Source organism: Callithrix jacchus, chromosome 10 (assembly GCF_049354715.1).
Source record: "Callithrix jacchus isolate 240 chromosome 10, calJac240_pri, whole genome shotgun sequence".
Taxonomy (NCBI): domain Eukaryota; kingdom Metazoa; phylum Chordata; class Mammalia; order Primates; family Cebidae; genus Callithrix; species Callithrix jacchus.
Window position 1 is genome coordinate 8,268,435 of NC_133511.1, and position 24,022 is coordinate 8,292,456.

The following is a 24,022-nucleotide window of genomic DNA, read 5'->3' on the forward strand; positions in this document are numbered from 1 at the left end:
TTCGGCATCTTCCTGGTCATAAAAGAGACAGCAGCACCCTTGACAGTTCCAATTCCGTGGCATGGTTTTTAGAATTGGTCCTGGAATTTCAGCTCAAAATCTATCTCCTTATCACTATTAATGAGTTTGTGAGAAAAGTATACAATTTAATAGATCTTTTCTTTTCTCTCTCTTTCCTTCCTTCTTTCTTTCTTTCTTTCTCTCTCTCTCTCTCTTTCTTTCTTTCTTTCTTTCTTTCTTTCTTTCTTTCTTAAGACAGAGTCTCACTCTGTTGCCCAGGCTGGAGTGCAGTGGTGCAATCTTGGCTCACTGCAGCCTCTGCCTCCTGGTTTTGGGCGATTCTCCTGCCTTGGCCTCTTCAGTAGCTGGGATTATAGGCACCCACTATCACGCATGGCTAATTTTTGTATTTTTAGTAGAGATGGGGTTTCACCATGTTGGCCAGCCTAGTCTTGAACTCCTGACCTCAACTGATCCACCTGCTTTGGCCTACCAAAGTGCTGGGATTACAGGCATGAGCCACCGTGCCTGGCCTCCAATAATCTTTTTCTCTTTGAACTAGCTAGAGAGGATTCAGTCGTCTATCACTAAAAGTCTTAGCTGATCCACCGTGTTTTAAATTTTAGTAAAGGACAGCAAAATATTTTGAATAAAATGCTGTCCGTAATCAAGATGATGACACACTCCCATCTTTGATAGAGAAAGGGCTTTGGGTTGCTTTTCCAGAAAAGGTAAAATATTAATACAAACCTATTAATTAATTTCTTGGGAGGAATTAACATTGCATGACTTATATTCAACTAGAAAGACCTGATTATCTTTCATCAGTGCTACTGCACAGTGGATGACCCAACTCCATGTAACTCCCTTTTCCTGAGACAGAGTTTTGCTCTGTTGCCCAGGCTGGAGTGCAGTGGTGTGATCTTGGCTCACTGCAACCTCCCCAACCCAAGTTCAAAGGATTCTCCTGCCTCAGCCTCCCGAGTAGCTGGGAGTGCACACCATGAGTAGCAAGTGAATGCCACCACCCCCAGCTAATTTTTGTATTTTACTAGAGGCAGGATTTCACCCTATTGGCCAGACTAGGCTGGTCTAGAACTCCTCAGCTCAGGTGATTTACCTGCCTTGGCCTCCCAAAGCGTTGGGATTACAGGTGTGGGCCATAGCACCCAGCCCCTCTTCCTTTATAAACGTGAGACTCGCCAGAAAGAAATGTCAGAGCTTCTTCATTCCTCTCCTATTATCCAACAAGATACATTGATTTCCTGATGTTGGTTGGTTGCTTTATGGGTACAAATAAAAGAAGAGAGACACAAGGCACTGTTTTTTTTAAAACCACGTATATGGCAGATTTCATTCAATAGCCATAAGAAAGACTGATTTGAAAACTTATGTCTTCCCGAGCCCCTCACCTTTTATATTTTTTTCTGAAACTTTCACACTTAAAAACAATCATGTGAAGATGTAAATAAAAGCCAAATCAAATAGTGCATCTGTTTAAATCATTTATTTCAATGCAGGCATTGTTTTAAATTTGCACCTTGTCTTGTAACACATTTCATACTCAGAGAACAGGTCTGAGAACAAGTACATAAAAGGATTATTTGACGAAGTTTTAACAAAAGTGCTTACAGCTTATTTGTTTCAGATACACAGAATTGCCAGTCACAAAGAGCCACTAAGTGGCAATACATTCCCAAACTTGCCTGGGAAGTAAAATATTTTACATATTTACACTGTACATTTAAATGGGATGTTCTGAAGCATCATTATCAATAAACTCTTAGCAAGAAGTTCTCTGAAACCCTTTGGCACTTAACAAAGGATATTGATTTTATGGAGATAAGAGTTTTCCAGTTTAATTCCCATCTTTGCCATAACCTAAGTGGATTTTTACTGCCCCCCAGTACACATATTTACCTCCTACACAGAGTAGCTTGTATTAGCTTATCACCGACCAAACCTTTGTTAGTAGCAGTTGGAATTTTGTTGGCATCAATGTATTTACAATATAAGAGTGAATTATTTAGAGGGGAGTCTCTAAAAATTAAAATATTATACCCTATTTTAAATGGACTTTACAGTATAAAATTTATGGTTATAGAAATCTAGTATCGAGACAAGTAATTTATAAGGTACTTATTAGAATTGATTCCCCCATGATTTACTCCATTTACATGAATGTTTATTTTAATAATGATCATATCTTTCAGAAAACAAGTTAGGAATATAAAAATGACTATTATAAGTTACCATAGCTATATCAAAAATGAACATTAAAATGCAGCGGCTTATATGTTAAAAATACATAGAAATTTGCAATACTTCTTTAACGAAGTGCTTTATAAAAGTATAAAACTGTAAAAGGTGCTATTTTCATGAATTTTATGTTTTCCTGATACTTGAGCTAGACCAACATGCAAACATTACAATAGTGCAATTGAACACCGGCCATCAATTGCCTTTGAATTTAAATAGTAGATTCCAGCACAGTCTGGGCCCCAAAGCAGTTTCATCCTTACCTAACTTATGTAACTGTTAATACAGCCTAAACTTACTGAAAAAAAAAGCTAACTTCATTTCACCTTTTGTGCATACACATAGACTCAGAGTATACACTGAAATATAATTTGAAAGCTGATCATTAAAAAACTCAGAGTTAATAATTAAAATATTAACTGAGTATCTTAAAATTGCGTAGAAAATGTAGGTCATGGTTTATAAAAGTTTTACTTAAATAATCAGATGAACAGTTCAGGTACAGCGGATCATGCCTCTAATTCCAGCACTTTGGGAAGTTGAGGTGGGCGAAACATTTGAGGTCAGGAGTTTGAAACTAGCCTGGCCAACATGGTGAAACCCCCGTCTCTACAAAAAATACAAAAATTAGCCAGGCACAGTGGTGGGCGTCTGTAATCCCAGCTACTTGGGAGGCTGAGGCAGGAGAATTGCTTGAACCCAGGAGGCAGAGGTGGCAGTGAGCCAAGACTGCACCACTACACTTCAGCCTGGACAACAGAGCCAGACTCCATCTCAAAAAAAAAAAAAAATAATAATAATAATAATCAGATAAATAGAAAAAGAAGAAAGGCAGATTTTACAAACATATATTAAATAAGAAATCAAGTGTTATTTATTCTTTACCATACATGTTTGCATTGAAAAGTTCACAATATTTGATTTTTGAGCTTTTTGAGCTCAGGATTGGTCAGAGCCTGAAGTTTAAAACCGTTGACAGATTTAGGGAATAGCTTTCATGTGACTTCGTCTTCATTAGCTTGGTGTTGCATGGGCACCATGTACACTAACCCCAGCATTTTGTATCTAAGTAAGACCATGATTAGAAGGACAATAATAATATAGTTCTTTCTTAAATCTCTATCAGTTCCAGATCTCCATACACATCACCAACACCTATCATTATTCTTAGTTTATAATGATGAAACAGGCTAGGTATGAAAAATGGAAAATAAGATTAGGTCACTAAGCAAACATAAACCAAACAAGATAAAATCCACTCCTGTTGACTATCGTAGTAGCGAGATCAGGAACGCAGCTTTCTGTAGTTAAAGCGGATTATCCTCACTGCCATCTGTTGGTCTTTATCCTGAATTAGGAAAGAAATCCCCCGAGGCTCTGTGAGGCAACTAAAGAGTTAGGAAAGCCAAAATAAATCATGAGTGATTTACTCTAGATAAATTACTGAGAGAATCATAGTGACGGGCCCTTAGGAACTCTGCCTTAGAATTCCCCAAGGGCTTGGTAAATGATCCTGCAGAGAAGACCTGAATAGGGTGTAAGATCTGACTTGCTGGCATTTTAGGGGACTTGGCCAAGGTTCCCGCTTGATACTTAGGACTAACATGTTCCCCCTGAAAAGAAGTGTTCTACTTTCAATGAAAGAAAACGTGGGCTAGGCACAATGGTACACGCCTGTAATCCCAGCACTTTGGGAGGCTGAGGCGGGCGGATAACCTGAGGTCAGGAGTTTGAGACCAGTCTGGCCAACATGGTGAAACTCCGTCTCTACTAAAAAATAAATTAATTAATAAAACAAAATAAAAAAATTGCTGGGTGTGGTGATAAGCGCCTGTAGTTCTAACTATTTGGGAGGCCGAGGCAGGAGAATCGCTTGAACCTAGGAGGAGGAGGTTGCAGTCAGCCGAGATTGGACCAAGTAACAAGAGTGAGTAACAAGAGTGAGTAACAAGAGTGAGACTCTGTCTCAAAACAAAAAAAAAAGGCTGGGTGCGGTGGCTCACGCCTGTAAACCTAGCACTTGAGAGGCCAAGGTGAGCTATTGCCTGAGATTAGGAGTTCAAGACCAGCCTGGGCAAATGGTGAAACCCCATCTCTACTAAAATACAAAAATATTCGTCGGGCGAGGTGGTGTGTGACTGTGATCCCAGCTACTTGGGAGGCTGAGGCAGAAGAATTCCTTGAACCCAGGAGGTGAAGGTTTCAGCAAGCCGAGATTGTGCCACTGCACTCCAGCCCAGATGACAGAGCAAGACTGTGTCTCAAAAAAAAAGCAAAACAAAACAACAAAAAAAAAAACAAACAAAAAAAGAAACTGTGAAAATGGACAGCTCTGAGGAAATGGGAAAAACCAGTTGCTGAGAGAGCTGCAGTAACAGTAAGTCAATCCCACGAAGAGATGCCCACTTCCTGTCTCTGCTCCTCAGCTGTGTTCTCTTCACAAGCAGAAATCTGTGACCAGGAAGCTCTCTGTATGGTGAGGCTGCCTGGCCTAAGACCTTGGCTTATCTAAAAGGCCTTAATAATCCCCCACAGTTTCAGAGGAATTTCTAGGACTGCTAATCTTCTGTGCGTTTACCAGGGATTCAGGTCCTCATCTATAACCTCAATAGGTGCTTCGACCATGTGCCTCGCAGGCTCCACTATGGATATAACAGGATGTACTTAGAACATTCCTTTATTTTTGGGTTTGTTTTTTCCTTTTTGCAATCAGTTTCTCATGTTAAAAAAAAAAAAAATTCCTTTATCTTTGTTTGAAAGAGAAAATCACCACCTGAAACTTCCTAAATGTTCATGAGTCAAACAGGATGATAACATTTATCCCATTGTTATCGTTCCTACCTTTTTTTTTTTTTTTTTGAGACGGAGTTTCGCTCTCCTTACCCAGGCTGGAGTGCAATGGCGCGATCTCGGCTCACCGCAACCTCCGCCTCCTGGGTTCAGGCAATTCTCCTGCCTCAGCCTCCTGAGTAGCTGGGATTACAGGCACGCGCCACCATGCTCAGCTAATTTGTTGTATTTTTAGTAGAGATGGGGTTTCACCATGTTGACCAGGATGGTCTTGACCTCGTGATCCACCCGCCTCGGCCTCCCAAAGTGCTGGGATTACAGGTGTGAGCCACCGCGCCCGGCCCGTCCCTACCTTTTATTTAATGTCATGAGCATAAGGTGTGGACCCGAAGAACCAATACAGAGTTTTACAGTTGTGCGGGGTAATGCGTAAGTCTTGTATGTACCTGGAGTACTAGGGCTGTAAATCACAATTCAAGATGAAAAATGTTAGGAGGGAGGGAAAGCAGAAAGCCCAAATCAGAGAGTGAATTAGGGATCAAGTGGGAGTGGTGGAAAGGCAGGCTAAGAACATTTACAGAGAGAGAAAAATAGCAGACTCTCTCAGAACAAGAATTCATCGTTCTAGCTTTCAGGAAATGTCTATAGTGGGTGTGGAGGGAAAAAAAAAGGAGATGTGGGACATTTCAGAGCAGACACTGACCAGACTAGATCTTTTATCCTCCCGTGCATGTGCACATATACACCTCAGTTCCATTATAAGCTTTTGGTGGAAAAGGTAAAGCATTTTATTGAAAAGCCTCACAGTTCTGACTCTTTGTCCTTTTCATCCAGGTAGTATTCATCATCTGTGGTTGTGTCTGTATCACAATCTGAGTCCACTGGATCGTCTTCATAGATATTAAGTGGTTCACTTGGAGATAAGCCATCTTCTGGCATCTGACTACTGGGAGAATTTGAGCTTAAGGACTCTGAGGGGTTGGGAGGGTTCATCGAATCATCTTTCAGGAAGCCCGGGTTCTTAAGAAAACTCGGTTTCCACAATCTTCCTTGTGTAAGTGACCTCTTGACATTCTCTAAGAAAGCTAACTGTTGCTCTTTCCCAAAGATCCCATAGTCGATAGGTCTGCATATAGATGTTGCAGACTTGGGACCTGCTTTTGTCCTGCTGCGAAAAGTCCAACTTTCATTTCCATCACTGGAGGGGAGTTCAGAAAAAGATTTGAATCTTCGACTGTACCCACTGTTGACAGAGAATTCATTCCCAAGGGTCAGTCGACTCAGGGCATTGTCAACAGAAGTGCTTTCAGAAAAATGGCGCTCCCTGACTTTTGGAGGATGACTTTTTCGTAGCAGATTGCCATGCACATTAATGCTTTTTAAACTCTTTGAACGATAGATGTGTGGCTCAAGCTCCCACTCCAGAGATGAAACACTCGTTTGTTGCTGTGGAAAACTGGCCAGCGGGATGCTCACTCCAGATTTCTGTGCAGGCTCCAGTGGAAAAGGAGGGTTCAGCCTCCTCTGATCGTCAGAGAATTCTGCTTCCCTGAGGCTGGTGAATGTGAGCGGGGATGGGGCTCCTGATTCTCTTTCTAAATTCTGAGCTACTGTGACGTCTTTAGAATTCTCATGCTGTGGTTGTGATTCTGGGACATTGTTAAACTCATTCTGATGTCGTTGTGAGATGCTGCTGGGCTTCTGGTTGCTGGCGTGTGTAGAAGTTTCTCTGTCGGGTAGTACAGGAGTGGGCAGAGGCTTCTCGGACTTCTCCATGGGCATCCCATCCTCACTCAACCCGCTTTCACCTCTGGATTCTGCAGACTTTGGAGTAGGCTCAGGGAAGAGTGGGTTGCACTCCACTGTGCCAACAGGTAAATGGTCCGAGCCAGACCTACTCCTACCTTTGGGGAAGATAGTAGCTACATGTCTTCTAGGGCTTACATCGTTCGCTGGGAATTTTCTGCTTGCTTTAGACATGGCTGCCAATCTGTGTTTACCTGAACACCGATTCTCCCCCTTTACTAGGTCTTCCAAGGTGGTTTTATTTTTATTGCTTCCTTCAGGAAGGGAAGGTTGAGCCCAGGCTAACTGCATTTCATCTTCAGCCTTCCTGCTCTCTGCCATATTTGCCTTCTGACTTCTTTGAGGTAATTCTCTCGGTCCAGACTGCAGATTCCCTGAGTCTGGTTCCTCTGACCGAGTCTCCTCACCGAGCCGTAGTTTATGCAGGGCTGGAGTAAGAGCGAAGACTTGGCTCTCTGAGTGAGAAAGTGTTTCATTCGTCGTTTTTTGGCGGTTGGTTTCAATGTCCCCTCTGCCTCCCCTCGGCTGTGAGCCATTGGAGCCGTCACCTACAGCTGTGGCTATGTGATCTTCCTGAGGACACTTCCCACTTCCGGTAAATGGAATGGCTCTGCCACTCCCCGTACACTCCCAAGAACTTCTTCTGGTTTGGGAACTTCCAATATTATTTTCTGAAAGAGCTGGAAGACTAGAGGGACCACCGTCACTTGAATTAATGGATTGTTGGCAATTTTCGGATCTTTCTTCAGAAACATTTTTTCCCTGAAACGTCAATAAAGTAGGCAGGGTTTCACTTTGCAATTTTTTGCCTCCTTCTTTCTTGTTTCCTGAATCCTCTAAGGGTGTTTTAGCTAAATCATCTGAAAAAATCTCTCTAACTTTAGCTTCCTCTTTAGGAAGAGAAACAGCTGCCTCAGTAGAAGCCATTTCCTGTAATGCAGGCTCTAGGAGCCCCCTGTTTGGTAATCGGAAGGCAGCCATATTTTCAGTGGTCAGACTCTGATCAGAGTTGACTGACATCTTTAGATCTTCACACGAAGGTGTTCCTGGCTGCTCTCGTCTAGAATAATTCTGTGCGTCATTTTCTAAAGCATTAGGAAATGTTTCAGTCTCCACTTGAGGTGAGTCTATAAGTGAATCAGTATTTTGTGTATACTGTTGGAGGAGGTTACAGAATTTTTTGCTGGGTTTCCTTGGCAGAGTGTAATAGATTGAGACCACCTCCAGACATTTTACATTATCTTCATCACCAGAAACAGAAAACATACTAGTTGTCTTAACTTTATGTAAAGTTTTTTCCCGTTCTTTTCCTGACAAGTCTGAACGAAAAGGTAAAGGGTCTTCATTTGAAAGGGCAAACACACTTCTCCTGGAGGCAGCCATTTTACCTTCCTTCTCAGTGCATTCTTGGAAGTTTTCCTTTTGGTGGCGTCTTTTGGTTAAAGAACAGTCTCTAACAGATGAGTCACTTTCCACAGGGCAAATAATTCTCTCCCGAAGCCTTGGTGTTAGCTCAGAAGCATCCGTGCCTGAGGCCAATGTCTTTTCTCTTTCTTCTCTTCCAGTTGAGGCATGTGGCTCCCCTGAGGGACATGACGTCGCCCTCTTGGTGAGGAATGGAAGTGGTCCTTTTCTAAAAGAAGTAGGTCCACCGTTTTTCACATTTGTCATTCTCTCTGTGGTTTCAGGTGCTCCCAGGGCTGAGTCTGAAATGACTTTGGAACATTCAGTCACTGACTCAGGAGAACTGGGACTAAATTGGTTTAATGCACAGTTCCCCATTGTATCTTCCACATTATGTTTGATTTGGAAGGGAAGTGGCCCATTCCTCAATGAAGCAGCCATTATTTGACTTCCTGACTTTCTGCTATGTATGAGAAAACTGCTTGATTTTCTCGGCAAGGTACAGTAAATTGTGTCAAGCTCAGAGGCTTTGGAATTGCTTTGATTTGCTTCAACGAGGCTCCTGCAATCACTGGTGGGTACTGCTCTATTTTCTGTTTTGCTTAACTTTTCAATACAGGATACACGATGACTTATTTTTCCTTTTCCCCTTCTGGTCCTAAAAGGAGAGTGTGAATGGCATTTGACAACATCGGCCACTTCATCATGTGCAGGCACATGACTATCATTTCTCTCTTGGCTTTCTGAGTGACTTAGGACAAACTGATTATTTTGGTCTTTTTCTTCTCTTTCTCCCAGTGATGGATCTTTGTCTGAAGGACTTCTCCTGGAGAACACTGTAGTAGATGGAACCACAGGAGCATCAAGGGAAGAATTATTGGAGGGTGAGGAATCTGGTATTGCAGTTGTTGATAGAGCTGAAGAATCACACGAGGTCTTGTGGCCAGCAGCCAACTCGCCACAGTTGGTAGAATGAATTGCAGGACATTGTTCTCCCTCAGTGTCTAAAATAACAGGCTTTTCTAGAGATTGTGCATTTTGAGTGTCAGTCGGTGCAGAGCTCCAGTGGTTGTCTGTAATAATGCCTGAAATATCTTCATTAGTTACAGTTAATTCCTGGTGACAACCTTGGTCTGGCCTGGGGAGAGACGGTGGTGTTCTGTGTTCCTGAATGAAAGGAAGGGAAGCTGTCGAGCCAAGTTTTCCGTTCCCGTTAAACCTCTTATCGTGTTTAATGTCATTGGATTTCTCTTTATACGATATATACGTTTTGGAGGTATCTTTCCGGGAAAGGACTCTGGGTGACTTTTTTGAACTTGCTGTGGTAGATGCATTAAAATCAAACCTGTTGCCCTTGGCTGAGTCCTGGGAGAAGGGATTTTGAAAATCAGGTAAAGGGTTTGAGATCCCTGTCTGTGAAACAGGTTGGGGTATTTCACCTGCCTTCTTTGTCTGGTCCATCTTGCTTAGCTGTCTGTCTTCTTTTGAGATAAATTCATTTAAGTCATTCTCACTGTTTACTTCTGTGATATTGAGCTGGCTTTTGGCAAGAGGCAGAGAGTCAGTTGAATTGCTGCCGGTCGTAGTGACTTCTGCATGGCCTCTCATTGGATGAGAGGCAGGCTTATTAAGAACAATTTTCGGCAAAGTGCCCGTGGGATTCTGCAAGTTGGAACTCTGAGAATTCCTTCTGTCATCAGAAATCTGGGAAAAGGACGTTTTGAATGAGGGTGCTAGAGTCTGAGCAATTCCAAATGAGGAAGCTTCTTTGTTTATATGCACTTCTACAGGAGAACTGTTCTCCTGTTGACTTACCAACTCACCAGACTCGATGTGACAGCTTGAACCAGTCATGGAGCAAACATTTGGCATGCCAAAATGAGTAGTCAACTGGCTCTCATTACCATGTGATACCTCCATCCTCTCCAGTGTGGATGTCTGAAAATCAAACTGCCAGGGAGGTGGCTCTTCTTGGCCTCTGGAAACATCTGTTCCATAACCAGAAGAAAATGATTCCCAGTGTTCAGAAGAAACACTATGGCTGTGAATAGCCGATGCACTATTTGCTTCCATGGAAATCATTTCAAAGTCTCTGTCAGAAGAACTGAATGAATTCCTGCTTCGATGAAAGTCAGACCAGGAAGAATGTCCTTTCTGTTGACCCCCAAAAGGACTTTGTCCAAATCTCCTGTGTTCTCTGCTTTGTCCAAAGGTACTGCTGAAGAAAGATCTGGCAAATGGGTTGTTTTGATGGTAGAATGGCATATTCTCGGAGTTCTCAAAAGTGTCGGGACTCATTGCATTCTCCAAGGGGGCATTTAAACTAACACGGTGATAAACGTTCTGTGAATGGTATGATTCATAGCTCCGACTCTCCTGAAAATACCTGGGATACCCATACTTGTCAGCAGGGTCAATTTCCATTGGTGATGGTGCCCTCAGGAACTCTGCCTGGTTCTGCCTATCTCTAGAGAAATCCGATCTGTTCCATATGATGGATGATAAAGGAGTTCTCTTTGGACTCTGCCGGTGCCTTAGTGGTACAAACACACTCTTGTTCTGAGTTGTGGCTGGAAAATGTAAGCTTCTTGCTGTGAAATGCCCTGTGGCTGGTAAGGCCGACCGTTGCCTACTGTCAAAACACAGCGAAGTACTCCCAAAAGTATTCTTTTGCACATGATCTTCTTTAAAGGCTCTGGGCTCCCTTGTCCTATACATATCATAAATTGTCCTTGTCCTAGGAGAAAAGGTTTTAAAACCTTCCCTAGGAGTTCCTGGTCTTAGGATGTCATAGATAGACATATTGGAAGTGTCATTATAGTGTTTTTTGTGCCTTTCTGTGATATTACCACGTCTGTTCCCGCTGGAGTAAAAATGACTAAACTGTGTTCTTGATCCATAGTTGAGGGGCGTTCTGGGGTTCACTGAGCCTGCAGACTGTTCCTGAGCCAATGTGCTATCCAAGTCATCTAAAACTGAAAAGAGAACGTGAATCAACTTTTCTGTATATGTTTTCACAGTTTAGTAATGATTTGAATTATTGAAGGCTCCGTTTTAAGAAACATAATCATTTATAATTTTTTAATCATATCAAAAACGTAATTTTCATTATCTTTCTAAGATAGACTGACTTTTACAAGAATATAGTGAAAATTTCTTTCCTACTTTTTCAAATCACATTTTTTCAAAGTAAACCTTCCATAATTCCTTAAGACAATAGAACTATATTTTTCTAACAATGAATTTTAATCATGGTTTCTTTTAGTGCATCAAAAATGTACTGAGTTTTTCCAAGATATGGGCTAGTAATCAAAAAGAATGAATAATGCAGACATTGCATGATTAGATAATTGTTGGTATTATTAAGCCTTGTCTTTCTGTTTCTTTCCTGTCACTAGGTTGCTACAATATTTCCACCTGTGTATACCTCCTGGGGTCATAATAGACATGAGCCTCTTACAGAGCATATGATTTCTGTGTTGTACTGTTAAGAAAACAGCCTTTTTGGCCAGGCAAGGTGGATCAAGCCTATAATTCCAGCACTTTGGGAGGTCGAGGTGGGCAGATCACCTGAGGTCAAGAGTTCGAGACCAGCCTGGCCAACACGGTGAAACCCTGTCTCTACTATAAATACAAAAATTAGCCAGGCGTGGTGGTGCACACCTGTAATCCCCGCTACTCAGGAGGCTGAGGCAGGAGAACTACTTGAACCTGGGAGGTTGTAGTGAGCTGAGATCGTGCAATTGCACTCCAGCCTAAGTGACAGAGTAAGACTCTATATCAAAAATAAGGAAACAGTATTTCCACTAAAAGTTTACACCTAATTTATGAACATACTTAGTTAGATGGATTTGAGCAGTATATATAATTAAAAGTGCTATATAATATTATTAAATAATATGCCAATGTTAGATTTTTTTTCTGGAAAAATTAATATCCATTAATATGCCTATAAGACAGCACTTTCTCTGTGTCAGGCAGAATCCTAAACACTTAATATATTAATTCATTAAATCCTCACGCAACCTGAGAAGGTTGGTCCTATTACTCTTCTTATTCTATAATGAGGAAACAGAAGCAAGAAGAAATTAAGTAAATTGCTAAGATCACACAGCACTGGGATTGGAACCCAGACGGTCTGTTTCCTGAGTCCATGCATGCAACCACTGTGCAATGCAGCCTCTTTGTCGTAAGAGCTCACTTTTTATTTTCTGCTCTTTATGGACTATACAGATGATTTTACTATGAGATGAGCTGATGGTTTTACAAAGACATGAAGTTGCTATTGTCAGATAATTATTACTTTTCTCTCAGTAGCAAACTCAGGGGATGGTGTCAAAGCCAGTGACCAGGGACCTCTTTATGATAACTGAAGACCTGGACCAAGCCCAGACCCAGGGCTCATGCTCTCTAGGACCACAGCCTCTGTGATCTCAGACAAACCACAACATTCTTTTGGGGACACAGTTGGTTTTTCTTTGAATTTTATTAATTTAATTGTATGTGACATCTTTTCCTCAATTAAAACCCATTAGACTTTGAATAGAATCATAATCCTTTGAGGTTTGTAGACTCTTTAAGACCCACTCTATAGTAGTATAATTTACCATATTTATGTTCAATAAGTATGAATAAATTACAGATTTGATTTTACCTGTATAATGACAAGGAAAGTAAGTGTCTGAGCATACATAGGTGAAATGTACGTGCAACATGCCAATTATGTTAGCGCAGCTGCTAAAGGGATTTTTAAAAATCTGTTGTGGATTTTCCCTACCCTATTTTAACTGCAAGTTGGTGCTATTAAGTTTGTACAGCCAAAAGAAAAACTGATCTTGAACATTAAGGATATGTAATTAAGGAATCCTTTAGGGAATAATCTGCCAATGTTTTCATAAAAATATTTATTTACCCCTCCTAGGGCCTGAAGTCATTTGTTCCCTATGGCCACAATAAAATAATTAAGCAATGCTGTAGTATAAGGTGGGGCAAAAACAAAACAAAACAAAGCCGCATAATGAATAAAAATCTATCTTTAAAACAAATCATAATGAAAATCTCTTTGATAGCCATTCTCCCTTTCAAGCTGTTTATGTTTTCCTTTCCCCTTAAAGCCGTGGCTGACCACAAGAGCAAAATGTAGTTAGAACAGAAAATACAGAAAGGTATAACAAAATAGGTCAAATCACCAGGAATTCCACCTAGAGGTAACCACTCTTAACATCTCCATGACAGGATTTTAAATTAAAGCCACTTCGAGTCCCAGATTAACAATGCTGTTTTACTCACCACTCCTGAGGTCAGAAACATTCCTGTTCTGCTTCTCTACTTTATTTTCAGAAAGGCCACATTATTATTATTATCATTTTCATTCCATAAACAGTAGCTCTCCTTTTCCAACAAAACCTTATTTTGGATCAGTGATTTTCCTCTGGTCTCTGCCAGGAAGCATCTTACTGAAGAAAGCCCCGAGGTTGACCGTCCTGCTGACGGTCTCTCCCCGACTGCTGTCCCACAGGATAAGAGCCAGGCGATGGCATTGCCTTTGCAAGTTAAACTTAGTTCCTCAAGGTGAAGCTGGTGATAACTTCAGAGTTAACTTTTCAAATGGCTGGGCTTATACAGAATAACCTTTGTACAAGTGAACTATCATCAGATAATGATAAGATACATGTGCATTTGGAATGCCACTGCTTTTGGAACCTGTTTCAGTTTTTACTGTTGTGCAAGGTTAATTGTTTAGTGACAATTAGATTTTGTCACAGGGCATTTGGGTCCTAATCTGGGACAATAAAAGTCTCTATTAAACAGTAAACTTTGTAGATGCGTTTCCTAAAGATGTATTTCCTTTTTACCTGAGGTTAAATATTTGTTTATTTATTTTTCTGAGATGGAGTCTTGCTCTGTCGCCTAGGCTGCAGTGCAGTGGTGTGATCTAGGCTCACTGCAACCTCTGCCTTCTGGGTTCAAGTAATTCTCTTGCCTCAGCCTCCCAAGTAGCTGGGATTACAGGCACATGCCACCATACCCAGCTAATTTTTATTTTTAGGTAGTGATGGGGGTTTCACCAAGTTGGCCAGGCTGGTCTCGAACTCCTGACCCCTGAGGTTAAATATTAAACATTATTACTATTCCATATATTTATTGGTCCTTGATTTGAGAATATTTGCTTAGATTATATTTAATCATAAGGTTCTTAATACTTGTGTTAATAACATATATCAGCATCGTCTTCAAATAAGCGAAACAAGAGGACTTAAAAAATAAAGTACAGCATTTGATACGTTGTGAGTCCTTTAATACAAACTGGTTATTGTTTGCTTCCTTTAGTACCAGTTGTTGCAAAGGCAATTTAATGGACGAACTTACCTTGGAAAAACTCATTCTCCAGCAGTGAAGTGTCCCATGGTGGAGGCATGCCACTCTCCTCCCTCATGACTGCTGGCTTGGGGACAAATGCACTGTGGACTAGTTGATTTTCCAGGGGTGAATTGTATATTTTTGCCTGCTAATTTTAAAGTAGAGAACAATATTATTTCTGAGCCTTCACCAGTCAAAATACTCACACATTCCCACAAAATGTCCCACGCTTAAAAGTTTTAGTCTACACACTACAAATCCATTTTTCTATTATTTATTTCTCAATTTATAATGTGTTGTTTTTGCCATTTGAACTTCTCTATACCTACTTTAATTCTTCCAATGATGAGTCTTTCAGGCAAGGTACTGAGCCTCTTTCTGCCAAAGTTTCCTACAAACTTACATAGTGCTGTCACAGGTGTTTGAATCAGAGCAACTCCAGCTCGAATAGGGGCTGGGTAAGATAAGGCCGAGACTTACTGGGCTGCATTCCCAGCTGGTTAAGGCATTCTAAGTCACAGGATGAGATGGAAGGTCAGCCCAAGGTACAGGTCACAAAGACCTTGCTGATATAAACAGGTTGCAATAAAGAAGCCAGCTAAAACCTACCAATACCAAGATGGCGACAAGAGTGACCTCTGGTCATCCTCACTGTTCCACCAGCACCATGACAGTTTACAAATGCCAAGGTCAGGAAATTATCCTATATAGTCTAAAAAGGGGAGGCATAAGTAATCCACCCCTTGTTTAGCATATCATCATGAAATAACCATAGCAACGGGCAACCAGCAGCCCTCAGGGGCTGCTCCGTCTATAAAGTGGCCATTCTTTTGTTCCTTTACTTTCTAAATAAACTTGCTTTTGCTTTACGAACTCGCCCTGAATTCTTTCTCATGAGAGATCCAAGAACCCTCTATTGGAATCTGGATCTGAACTTTTGTCGGGTAACATCCTCTTGTCAACTACAGACAGGACCATACTTAGGAAACTCCCGAACCAAAGACTAACTTCGGGTAAGTGGTGGGGTGTGGTAACAGCACTACACAGATCTTAGCGGGGCACTCCTGGGAGAGAGGAAAGAAGTGGACCTCTCTTGAGTTTGGAGTGCTGCTCCATGGCTCCAATGGCTTGGATTTTAGATTTCCTAGCATTGTACCCAGTTATCGAGAGCCTGTTGGCTAGAACTCACAGTGGACCTTCAGATTCGCGAACTTGACCGCGTGCAGTGGCTCACACCTGTAATCCCAACACTTTGGGAGGCCGAGGTGGGCAGATTACTTGAGGTCCAGAGTTCCAGACCACCCTGGCTAACAAGGTGAAATCCTGTCTCTACTAAAAATACAAAAATTAGCTAGATGTGGTGGCCGGTGCCTGTAATCCCAGCTACCCTGGAGGCTGAGGCAGGAGAACCGCTTAAACTCAGGAGACGCAGGTTGCAGTGAGCCAAGATCTGGCCACTGCACTCTGGCCTAGGTGACAGAGCAAGAGTCTGTCTTGGGAAAAAAAAATTATATGTGTGTGTGTGTGTGTGTGTGTGTACATATATATATATAAATTAGCTGGACATGGTGGCAGATGCTTGTAATCTCAGCTACTCAGGAAGCTGAGGCAGGAGAATCACTTGAACCCAGGGAGATGGAGGCTGTTGTGAGCTAAGATAGCACCTCTGCACTCCAGGCTGGGAGACAGAGCAAGACTCCGTCTCGAAAAAAAAAAATTGTGAACCTGACGGATTTAGGGAGAAAAATGCGTTTCTATCAGAGGTCATCTAGAATAGGGGTCCCTGACCCCTGGGTCATGTACTGGGTACTGATCTGTGGCCTGTTAGGAATCAGGCTGCACAGTGTGGGGTGAGGGGTGAACATTACTGCCTAAGTTCTGCCTCCAGTCAGGTCAGCCCAGGGATTAGATTCTCAAAGAAGCATGAACCAATGAGTTCTAAATTTCTCTTCAAAGGATCAGGATGTCAGTATGTTCAGTTCTGTGTCCTCCATTTTAAAGTTTAAATTCCTTGTAGTTTCAGTAAACAACCTTTTCTGCCAGTTCTAATCAGTAGTTCACATCTTTTTCCCTGGTCCCCTGCTCTGTCCTGACTCATCCCAGGCACCTGCTCCAGTCACCCGCTTTGACCTGAGTCACCCCTGGTTACCTGCCCTTAACCATCCTTCCTGCCAAACTACCTACCCTTCCACTCTGGCTGGTACCCCTGCTTTCTTTAAAATAGCCAATTGGAATTAGCCTAGACTGTGTAGTGTAACCCTAGCCAGTAGGGGAATGGCACAGCAGTAGGGGCTACCTCTGTCAGGAATAAGTTCCCTTCCCCTCTGAGTCCAGGTGTGCACTCGCCATTGTTCCATTTGTGAGCTGCACCCTTCTAAAGAAGTAAATTGCCTTGCTGAGAAAATTTATATTCGAGTGCTACTTCTTTTGCGGCATTGAAAGTTTACATATCACACTACTGTGAATTGCACATGCCAGGGATCTAGGTCGTGTTCTTCTTATGAGAATCCAGCTAATGCCTGATTATCAGAGGTGGAACAGTTTCATTCCCAAACCACCCCCTTCAGTGAAAAAGTTGTTTTTCAGAACGTGGGTCCCTGGTGCCAAAAAGGCTGGGGACTGCTGGTCTGGAATGGTAGAATCCCTCAGGCTGTCGTAAGGAGCTGACTTGGTAGTTCTGAAACAAAGGCATTCAAGAATATGACTGTATAAATAACCAATGACGTAAATAAATCTATTGCTAATTTTTCAGTGAAAGGATTTAAGAGAATGACATAAAACTAAATTTGTTTGCCTCTATTATTTATTTTATTTTATTTTACTTTTTTAAGACAGAGTCTCACTCTGTTGCCCAAGCCAGAGTGTGGTGGTGTGATCTCAGCTCACTGCAACCTCCACCTCCCTGGTTTGAGAATTCCCCTGCCTCAGCCTCCTGAGTAGCTGGGATTACGGGCATGTGCCACCACATCCAGCTACTTCTCTTGTATTTTTAGTAGAGACAGAGTTTCACCATGTTGACTAGACTGGCCTCGAACTCCAGATCTCAGGCAATACCCCTGGCTAGGAATTCCCAAAGTGCTGGGATTACAGGCGTGAGCCACTGAGCCCAATTATTATTACTCTATTTTACTAGCAAGTGTTTGTCTTGATGTCATAAAATCCAGTCACTGCTCTACTTTCAAGCTTTTATTTGTCTTCATAACCTTGAGGACATTATCCACTCCCATGCCTTCACTTTCTTGTGCCAAAACCCCATTTGCATTTCCTCTGTCAAACTGGCTCTGTCACTCACGACTCCACGTTAACTCATGCCGCACTCACCCACTTCCCTTTCCAGTCTTGATCTTCAGCTCACTCTGCTACCCAGTCCTTGTCTCTTGAATCCCTCTTCCCACCTCAAGATTTCCCTTTCCAGTTGACCTTCACCACTACACTTTTATCTCATCTTTCTTTCTTTTTTTTTTTTTTTTTGAGACGGAGTTTCGCTCTTGTGACCCAGGCTGGAGTGCAATGGCGCGATCTCGGCTCACCGCAACCTCCGCCTCCTGGGTTCAGGCAATTCTCCTGCCTCAGCCTCCTGAGTAGCTGGGATTACAGGCACGCGCCACCATGCCCAGCTAATTTTTTGTATTTTTAGTAGAGACGGGGTTTCACCATGTTGACCAGGATGGTCTCGATCTCTTGACCTCGTGATCCACCCGCCTCGGCCTCCCAAAGTGCTGGGATTACAGGCGTGAGCCACTGCGCCCGGCCATCTCATCTTTCATACCTAAGAGCACGTCGACCTTTCCAAATCTCCAGCTTCTTAAGTTCTCCATCACAGGTCTGTCCGATTCCCCAGTGCAGGTTCTCTTACCCACTACATTCCTCGTGACCTTGTATTTTCACTCCTGCTTGTTTTCTTTCTCAAGGTCTAGGTCACTTATTTCCTACAGAAACCTGCTCAAATTTCATTGACCTATAGTTGTCATTGTATGAGGAAGCCACAATTGACTACTCATAAAGAAGATTTATTAATAAGGAAGGAGCGCTACCATGATAGCTTATTGGTCATCAAATATAATTTAATATAAAATTCAGAAGTAAACAAATATTAAATGCAAAACACAACTACAGTGGGATGCTGATTGGAGGTAATAAAACCTAAAACTAACCATTTGAGAAATCAGATCAGTTAAAGTTAATTCTTACCCTACATCAAAGTGTTCCCTCTTGTCTGTCCAATTCGGAGGTTACCTTACATCAATAATTGTTATTATTAGCGATAACAATTAGACACAGATCTTATAAATCCATTCTTCTCAAATCTGCAATTTTGATAGTTGGTGCAAAGTAGATATATCTGATTAAGAGAACATCAGGCATAATTCTCTCTCAATCATTTAACACCCAAATAATCTTTTCTCTATGTATGTAGACCAGTACATTCCTTGTGGCCCCCAGGATCACATTCCTTTGTAATGATAATTCACAACGAAATGAAAAGTACATGAACAGAGGGGTCGTGCGAAGAGATGACCCTCTCCAGGCTGGGAAGAATCACTGTCCTCTACAGACCCTGAGTATAATTTCCTTTGGTTTTATTTCTGCCCAGATCCTCTACTTCAAGACCCACCCTACTCAAGCAACATGTCCAGGATGCTTTCAACACACAGAGATGTAAATTATATAGCTAACAAGAGAAAATACCGAGGTTTCATTTACACTCATCTGTAATTCTGCAACGGTGACGTTAGTGATTAAAAAAAAAAGAAGCAGCTGTGAGTCAATAGTAGGTATCAGACATCAAATATTGAAAACTACCCCTCCCTATAGACTCCTAACTTTTATTTAAGCTATGTGTGAGATATTATTATTGTTGCTGTTAGCAGCAATTCAACATTGATTATCCTAGACAAGAAAACTGAGGATTCAAGAGGTCAGGTCATTAGTCTCTGGTCACATTGGTGGAGGGAGGGGATTTATTTCCAGTCTGTCAGATTCCAGAGCCAATGCTAAAATACTTCATTCTACTCATGATCAAGTTCTGCAGCTCTTGGCCTATTAGTGCATTACATCCTTGTAGTAGGCATTCTCTGAAACCAAATACAGGTCATAGAGCTGCTGGGAGGCACCCGAAATTTCTTGTGACCTAAAAGTGAAGTAAATCCCTCCAGGACTCAGAGCATACACTGACTGATTCTCATCAGGGCTCAGTTTGGGACTCAGAAGCCCCTCAAAATAATGTTCCATGCTGTGGATTTGCCATAAAAGGTGAAGCCTATTTCCCATACCTGGCCTAGAGGATGAGGTTCAAACACCTCTTTGCAGCACAATTGTGTCAAAATCCTTTCCAGTTTTTGTTGTTGCTTTAAGAGAGAGAGAGACTTGCTCCATCACCCAGGCTGGAGTGCAGCTCACTGTAACCCTGATCTCCTGGCTTAAGCAGTCCTCCCACCTCAGCCTCTGGAGTAGCTGGGACTACAGCCACCAGGCCTGGCTAATTTTTAAATTTTTTTGTAGAAATGGGTTGCTATGTTGTCCAGGCTGGTCTTAAACTCCTGGGCTCAAGCAGTCCTTTCACCTTGGCATCCTAAAGTGCTGGGATTATAGGCATGAGCTACCGTGTCCAGCCTCCAACTTTCTTTTTTTTTTTTTTTTCAGAGTCCATGAGGCATTTTATTTGTAAATATATGTATCACATCCCTAGAAAAAGAATCCCAGGATTTTCCCTCCTGTGTGTTTTCGTCTTGCTTCTTCATGGTCCATGATGCCAGCTCAGGTTGTCAATACAATGAAACCAAACTGGCGGGATGGAAGCAGATTATTCTGCCATTTTTCTAGATCTTTGAGTTGCACATCAAATCTGGGGCTGATCACACCACACTTGTTTAGCCTGCCTGTGAGGTTCACAACAATTTTCCCAGCTCTGTGATCGTCAATGATTTCAAATTCACCAGTGTAACCATGCTTCATCATCACAGTGAGAAACCGGACGATGACTTTGGAGCACGGCCTAATAAGCACCTGGCGTTTGCCTCTCTTTTCGGCACTGTTGATGCTCTTGAGAGCATCAGCCAGGACATTCATGCGCACCATTGTGGCGGCACCGAAAGATGGCGGAAAGAGGACGGGAGGGGAGAGTGCACGGAGTTATGGGAAGCAGGAGAGCTATCCAACTTTCTTATATGTGAACAAAATTACTCATTTGTTTTTAATATACTTAAAAATATCCTCTCTTGCTGAATCTTATAACAAATATGTGAATTAAGTAGGAATTATCATTCCCATTTTTCAGGTGAGGAAACTGATGTAACTGCCTTATTGTAAATCACATGAATAATGTATATGGTGGCACTGGCTACTCATACTCATATGATCTGATCCCAAACCCCTTATTTCTGTTATTTATTTTTTTTACCGTTATTTCACTAATGTACAGATCTTCAGTTAGATGGTAAAGTCTCTGAAGAGAGGCACCTTGTCTTAGGCAGTCTGTGCCTTTCATTGCATATGGCGTGATTCTTTGCACATAGTTATGAATCGATTTATGATATACCACGGTAAAAAAGTACCTATATAAGGCTGGGTATGGTGATTCATGCCCGTAATCTCAGCATTTTGGGAGGCCAAGGTGGGCAGATCGCTGGAGCTGAGGAAGTCAAGACCAGCCTGTGAAACATGGTGAAACCCTGTCTCTACCAAAAATACAAAAACTTAGCAAGCATGATGGCACATGTCTGTGGTCTCAGCTACTTGGGACGCTGAGGTGGGAGGATCGCTTAAGCCTGGGGAGGGCAGAGATTGCAGCAAGCCGAGATTGTGCCACTGCACTCCGGCCTGGGTGACAGAGTGAGAATCCATCTCAAAAAAAAAAAAGAAAACTAATTATATAATATTACTAGTATACATTATTACAGAAATTGAGACACTGGAGATTTGTAATATTAGGATTCAGAAAAGCACGTGGGAGGCAGGACAGCACAGTGGTTAAGCACATGAGCTCTACGTAGGTTCCAATCCTGGCTCTGCCCATTAATATTTATACGACTTTGGGCAAGTTACTTAATCTCTCTAGACCTTAGTTTCTTTCTTGGTAAAAGGAAAATAAAAGCAACAGCAACAATACCCATTGCACAGGGTTGCTGTAAGAATTAGGTGAATTAATATTAATAGTTGCAATGCATTTAGAATGATGTTGGCACTTAGTAATCCTTACTGTTGCTACTATTCTTTTGTGGTTAAAGGGAACTTCCTGGAGGACTCCTGTTGATGCTGGCAGCCAAATGAGGTAGAAAAGTCTCCCACAGGATGAGAGGCCAGTTGCAAAATGCTGGCTTTCAGGATCTTGGTTACATGGTACATAAAATAGACTGAGAAAATGAGGCCTTTTACACAACTCCAGTTCACTTTGCTGATATTGTCTGTGATTCTGACCTGACTAGACAAACAAACCTCTGTCATAGCATAGCCTTAGAGTCCTTGAGAACTTCCTAGGGCAGCCAAACCTGTAGAACAGCTGTCAGAGCTGAAGCCTAAACTCACTGATGTTATCAAACACCTTGGTAAAGTCAACAAGCTAATTTTTGAAGGCGTTCCTGAATTAGTTCTGTGTCTGTTTCTCTGCACAGGTCATTTCCAACAATGTACCTACAGCTTAAAACCACTCATTCATTTCTTCCTTCAATTACTGAGTGCTCAGTTTGTGCCAGGCAGTGGGGATACACAGGCTGATATGGTTTGGCTGTGTCCCCACCCAAATCTCATTTTGAACTGTAGCTCTTACAATTCCCAACAAATTCTCATATTGTGAGAGGGACCCAGTGGGAAATTATTGAATCATGGGAATGGTTTCCCCCATACTGTTCCTTTGGTCATGAATGAGTCTCATGAGATCTGATGGTTTTATAAGGGGTTTCCCCTTTAGCTCGGCTCTCATTCTCTCTTGCCTGCCACCATGTAAGATGTGCCTTTCACCTTCCATCATGATTGTGAGGCCTCCCCAGCTACAAGGAACTGTGAATCTATTAAGCCTCTTTTTCTTTAAATTATCCAGTATTAAGTATCTCTTTATCAGCAGCATGAAAATGAACTAATACACAGACCCTGCCTGGGGAGCTCATGCCAACCTGGATAAAGATCCCAGTGTAAGAAATACCACACTGGAGTATCAGCCAGAGTTTTCCAGAGATAAGGAATAGTCAAGTGCCCCAGGCATGCTCCTAAACTCCCTGCAATACATAGGAGTCCAAAATGTCAATGCTGCTGAGGTTGAGAGAAACCCTGGGCTAGAAGACCTCTGAGTGTTTCTCTAGCTCTAAAATTTCTATGTTTCTTTTGCTTCTTTTAAGCTTATGCATATGTTTAAGTAGCAGCTTCCTTCTTTTCTAAGTGGAACATCATCTAATAATAAGGTATAACTTCCCATAAAATGGTGGAATCTGCTTGTACCATTCCTGCCAGGCTGCCAACCAAGTGATGAGAAGTTCATCACCTCAAATCTTGGGGAGAATCCCTATAGCATCAATGGTCAACTTCCAGCTCTGTGGGGTTAAGGGAATAGAACTTCTTTGAATAAGTAAGGGAAATCTACATGTCATACAGAAGTCTTATTTCAGATAGTACTTAAAAAATTTAGAGATAGGCCAGGCACAGTGGCTCACGCCTGTAATCCCAGCACTTTGGGAGGCTGAGGCGAGTGGATCATGAGGTCAAGAGATCGACACCATCCTGGCCAACATGGTGAAACCCCGTCTCTACTAAAAATACAAAAAATTAGCTGGGCATGGTGGTGCGTGCCTGTAATCCCAGCTACTCGGGAGGCTGAGGCAGGAGAATTGCCTGAACCCAGGAGGCAGTGAGCCAAGATCGTGCCATTGCACTCCAGCCTGGGTAACGAGAGCGAAACTCTGTCTCAAAAAAAAAAAAAATAAAATAAAAAATTTAGAGATCATATTTTCATTATTTTTCTCTCTTTTTAAAATCCTTCCTTCCTTCCTTCCTTCCTTCCTTCCTTCCTTCCTTCCTTCCTTCCTTCCTTCCTTCCTTCCCTCTCTTTTTTCCTTTCTTCCTTTCCTCTTTCTGTTGCCATAATTTCTGATGCAATTATAGCTCACTCCAGCTTCCAACTCCTGGGCTCAAGTGATCCTTCCACCTCAGCTTCCTGATTAGCTGGTACTACAAGCATGTACCACCACAACTGGCTAATTACAAAAATTTTTTTTCGTAGACACAGGATCTCACTATGTTGCCCAAACTGGTCTCAGACTCCTGGCCTCAAGCAATCCTCCCACTTTGGCCTCCCTAAGTGTTGGGATTATAGGGCTGAGCCACTCTGCCCAGCCTCTCTCTTACTTTTCATAGTAGCTATTTGTGGGGAGCAATGATCACTGGCCTCCATTTCACTTATCTGCCCAGCTCTTGC

General features: G+C 42.1%; 1 protein-coding gene and 1 pseudogene across 14 annotated transcripts in view; both read right to left on the reverse strand.

The window, feature by feature from the left end:
* Positions 1 to 5,813: 5,813 nt before the first annotated feature.
* The window catches only part of EXPH5 (exophilin 5), an 86,085-nt gene continuing 67,876 nt past the window's right edge, over positions 5,814 to 24,022 (reverse strand). For 10 of the 13 annotated variants that reach the window (XM_009006731.5, XM_009006729.5, XM_009006728.5 and 7 more), the window contains 2 exons: positions 14,629 to 14,767; positions 5,814 to 11,234 (listed from right to left, as the gene is read on the reverse strand). In XM_009006731.5, the coding sequence (XP_009004979.4) occupies positions 5,851 to 11,234; positions 14,629 to 14,767 (5,523 nt within the window). In that variant the 3' untranslated portion in view covers positions 5,814 to 5,850. The remainder of the gene's footprint in view (positions 11,235 to 14,628; positions 14,768 to 24,022) is intronic. The other 3 variants (XM_009006730.5, XM_078339394.1, XM_078339395.1) reach the window with 1 other exon arrangement.
* LOC100404198 (small ribosomal subunit protein uS8 pseudogene) lies at positions 20,240 to 20,727 on the reverse strand (annotated as a pseudogene). The gene has a single exon (XR_013523009.1). The product of XR_013523009.1 is annotated as a small ribosomal subunit protein uS8 pseudogene (transcript).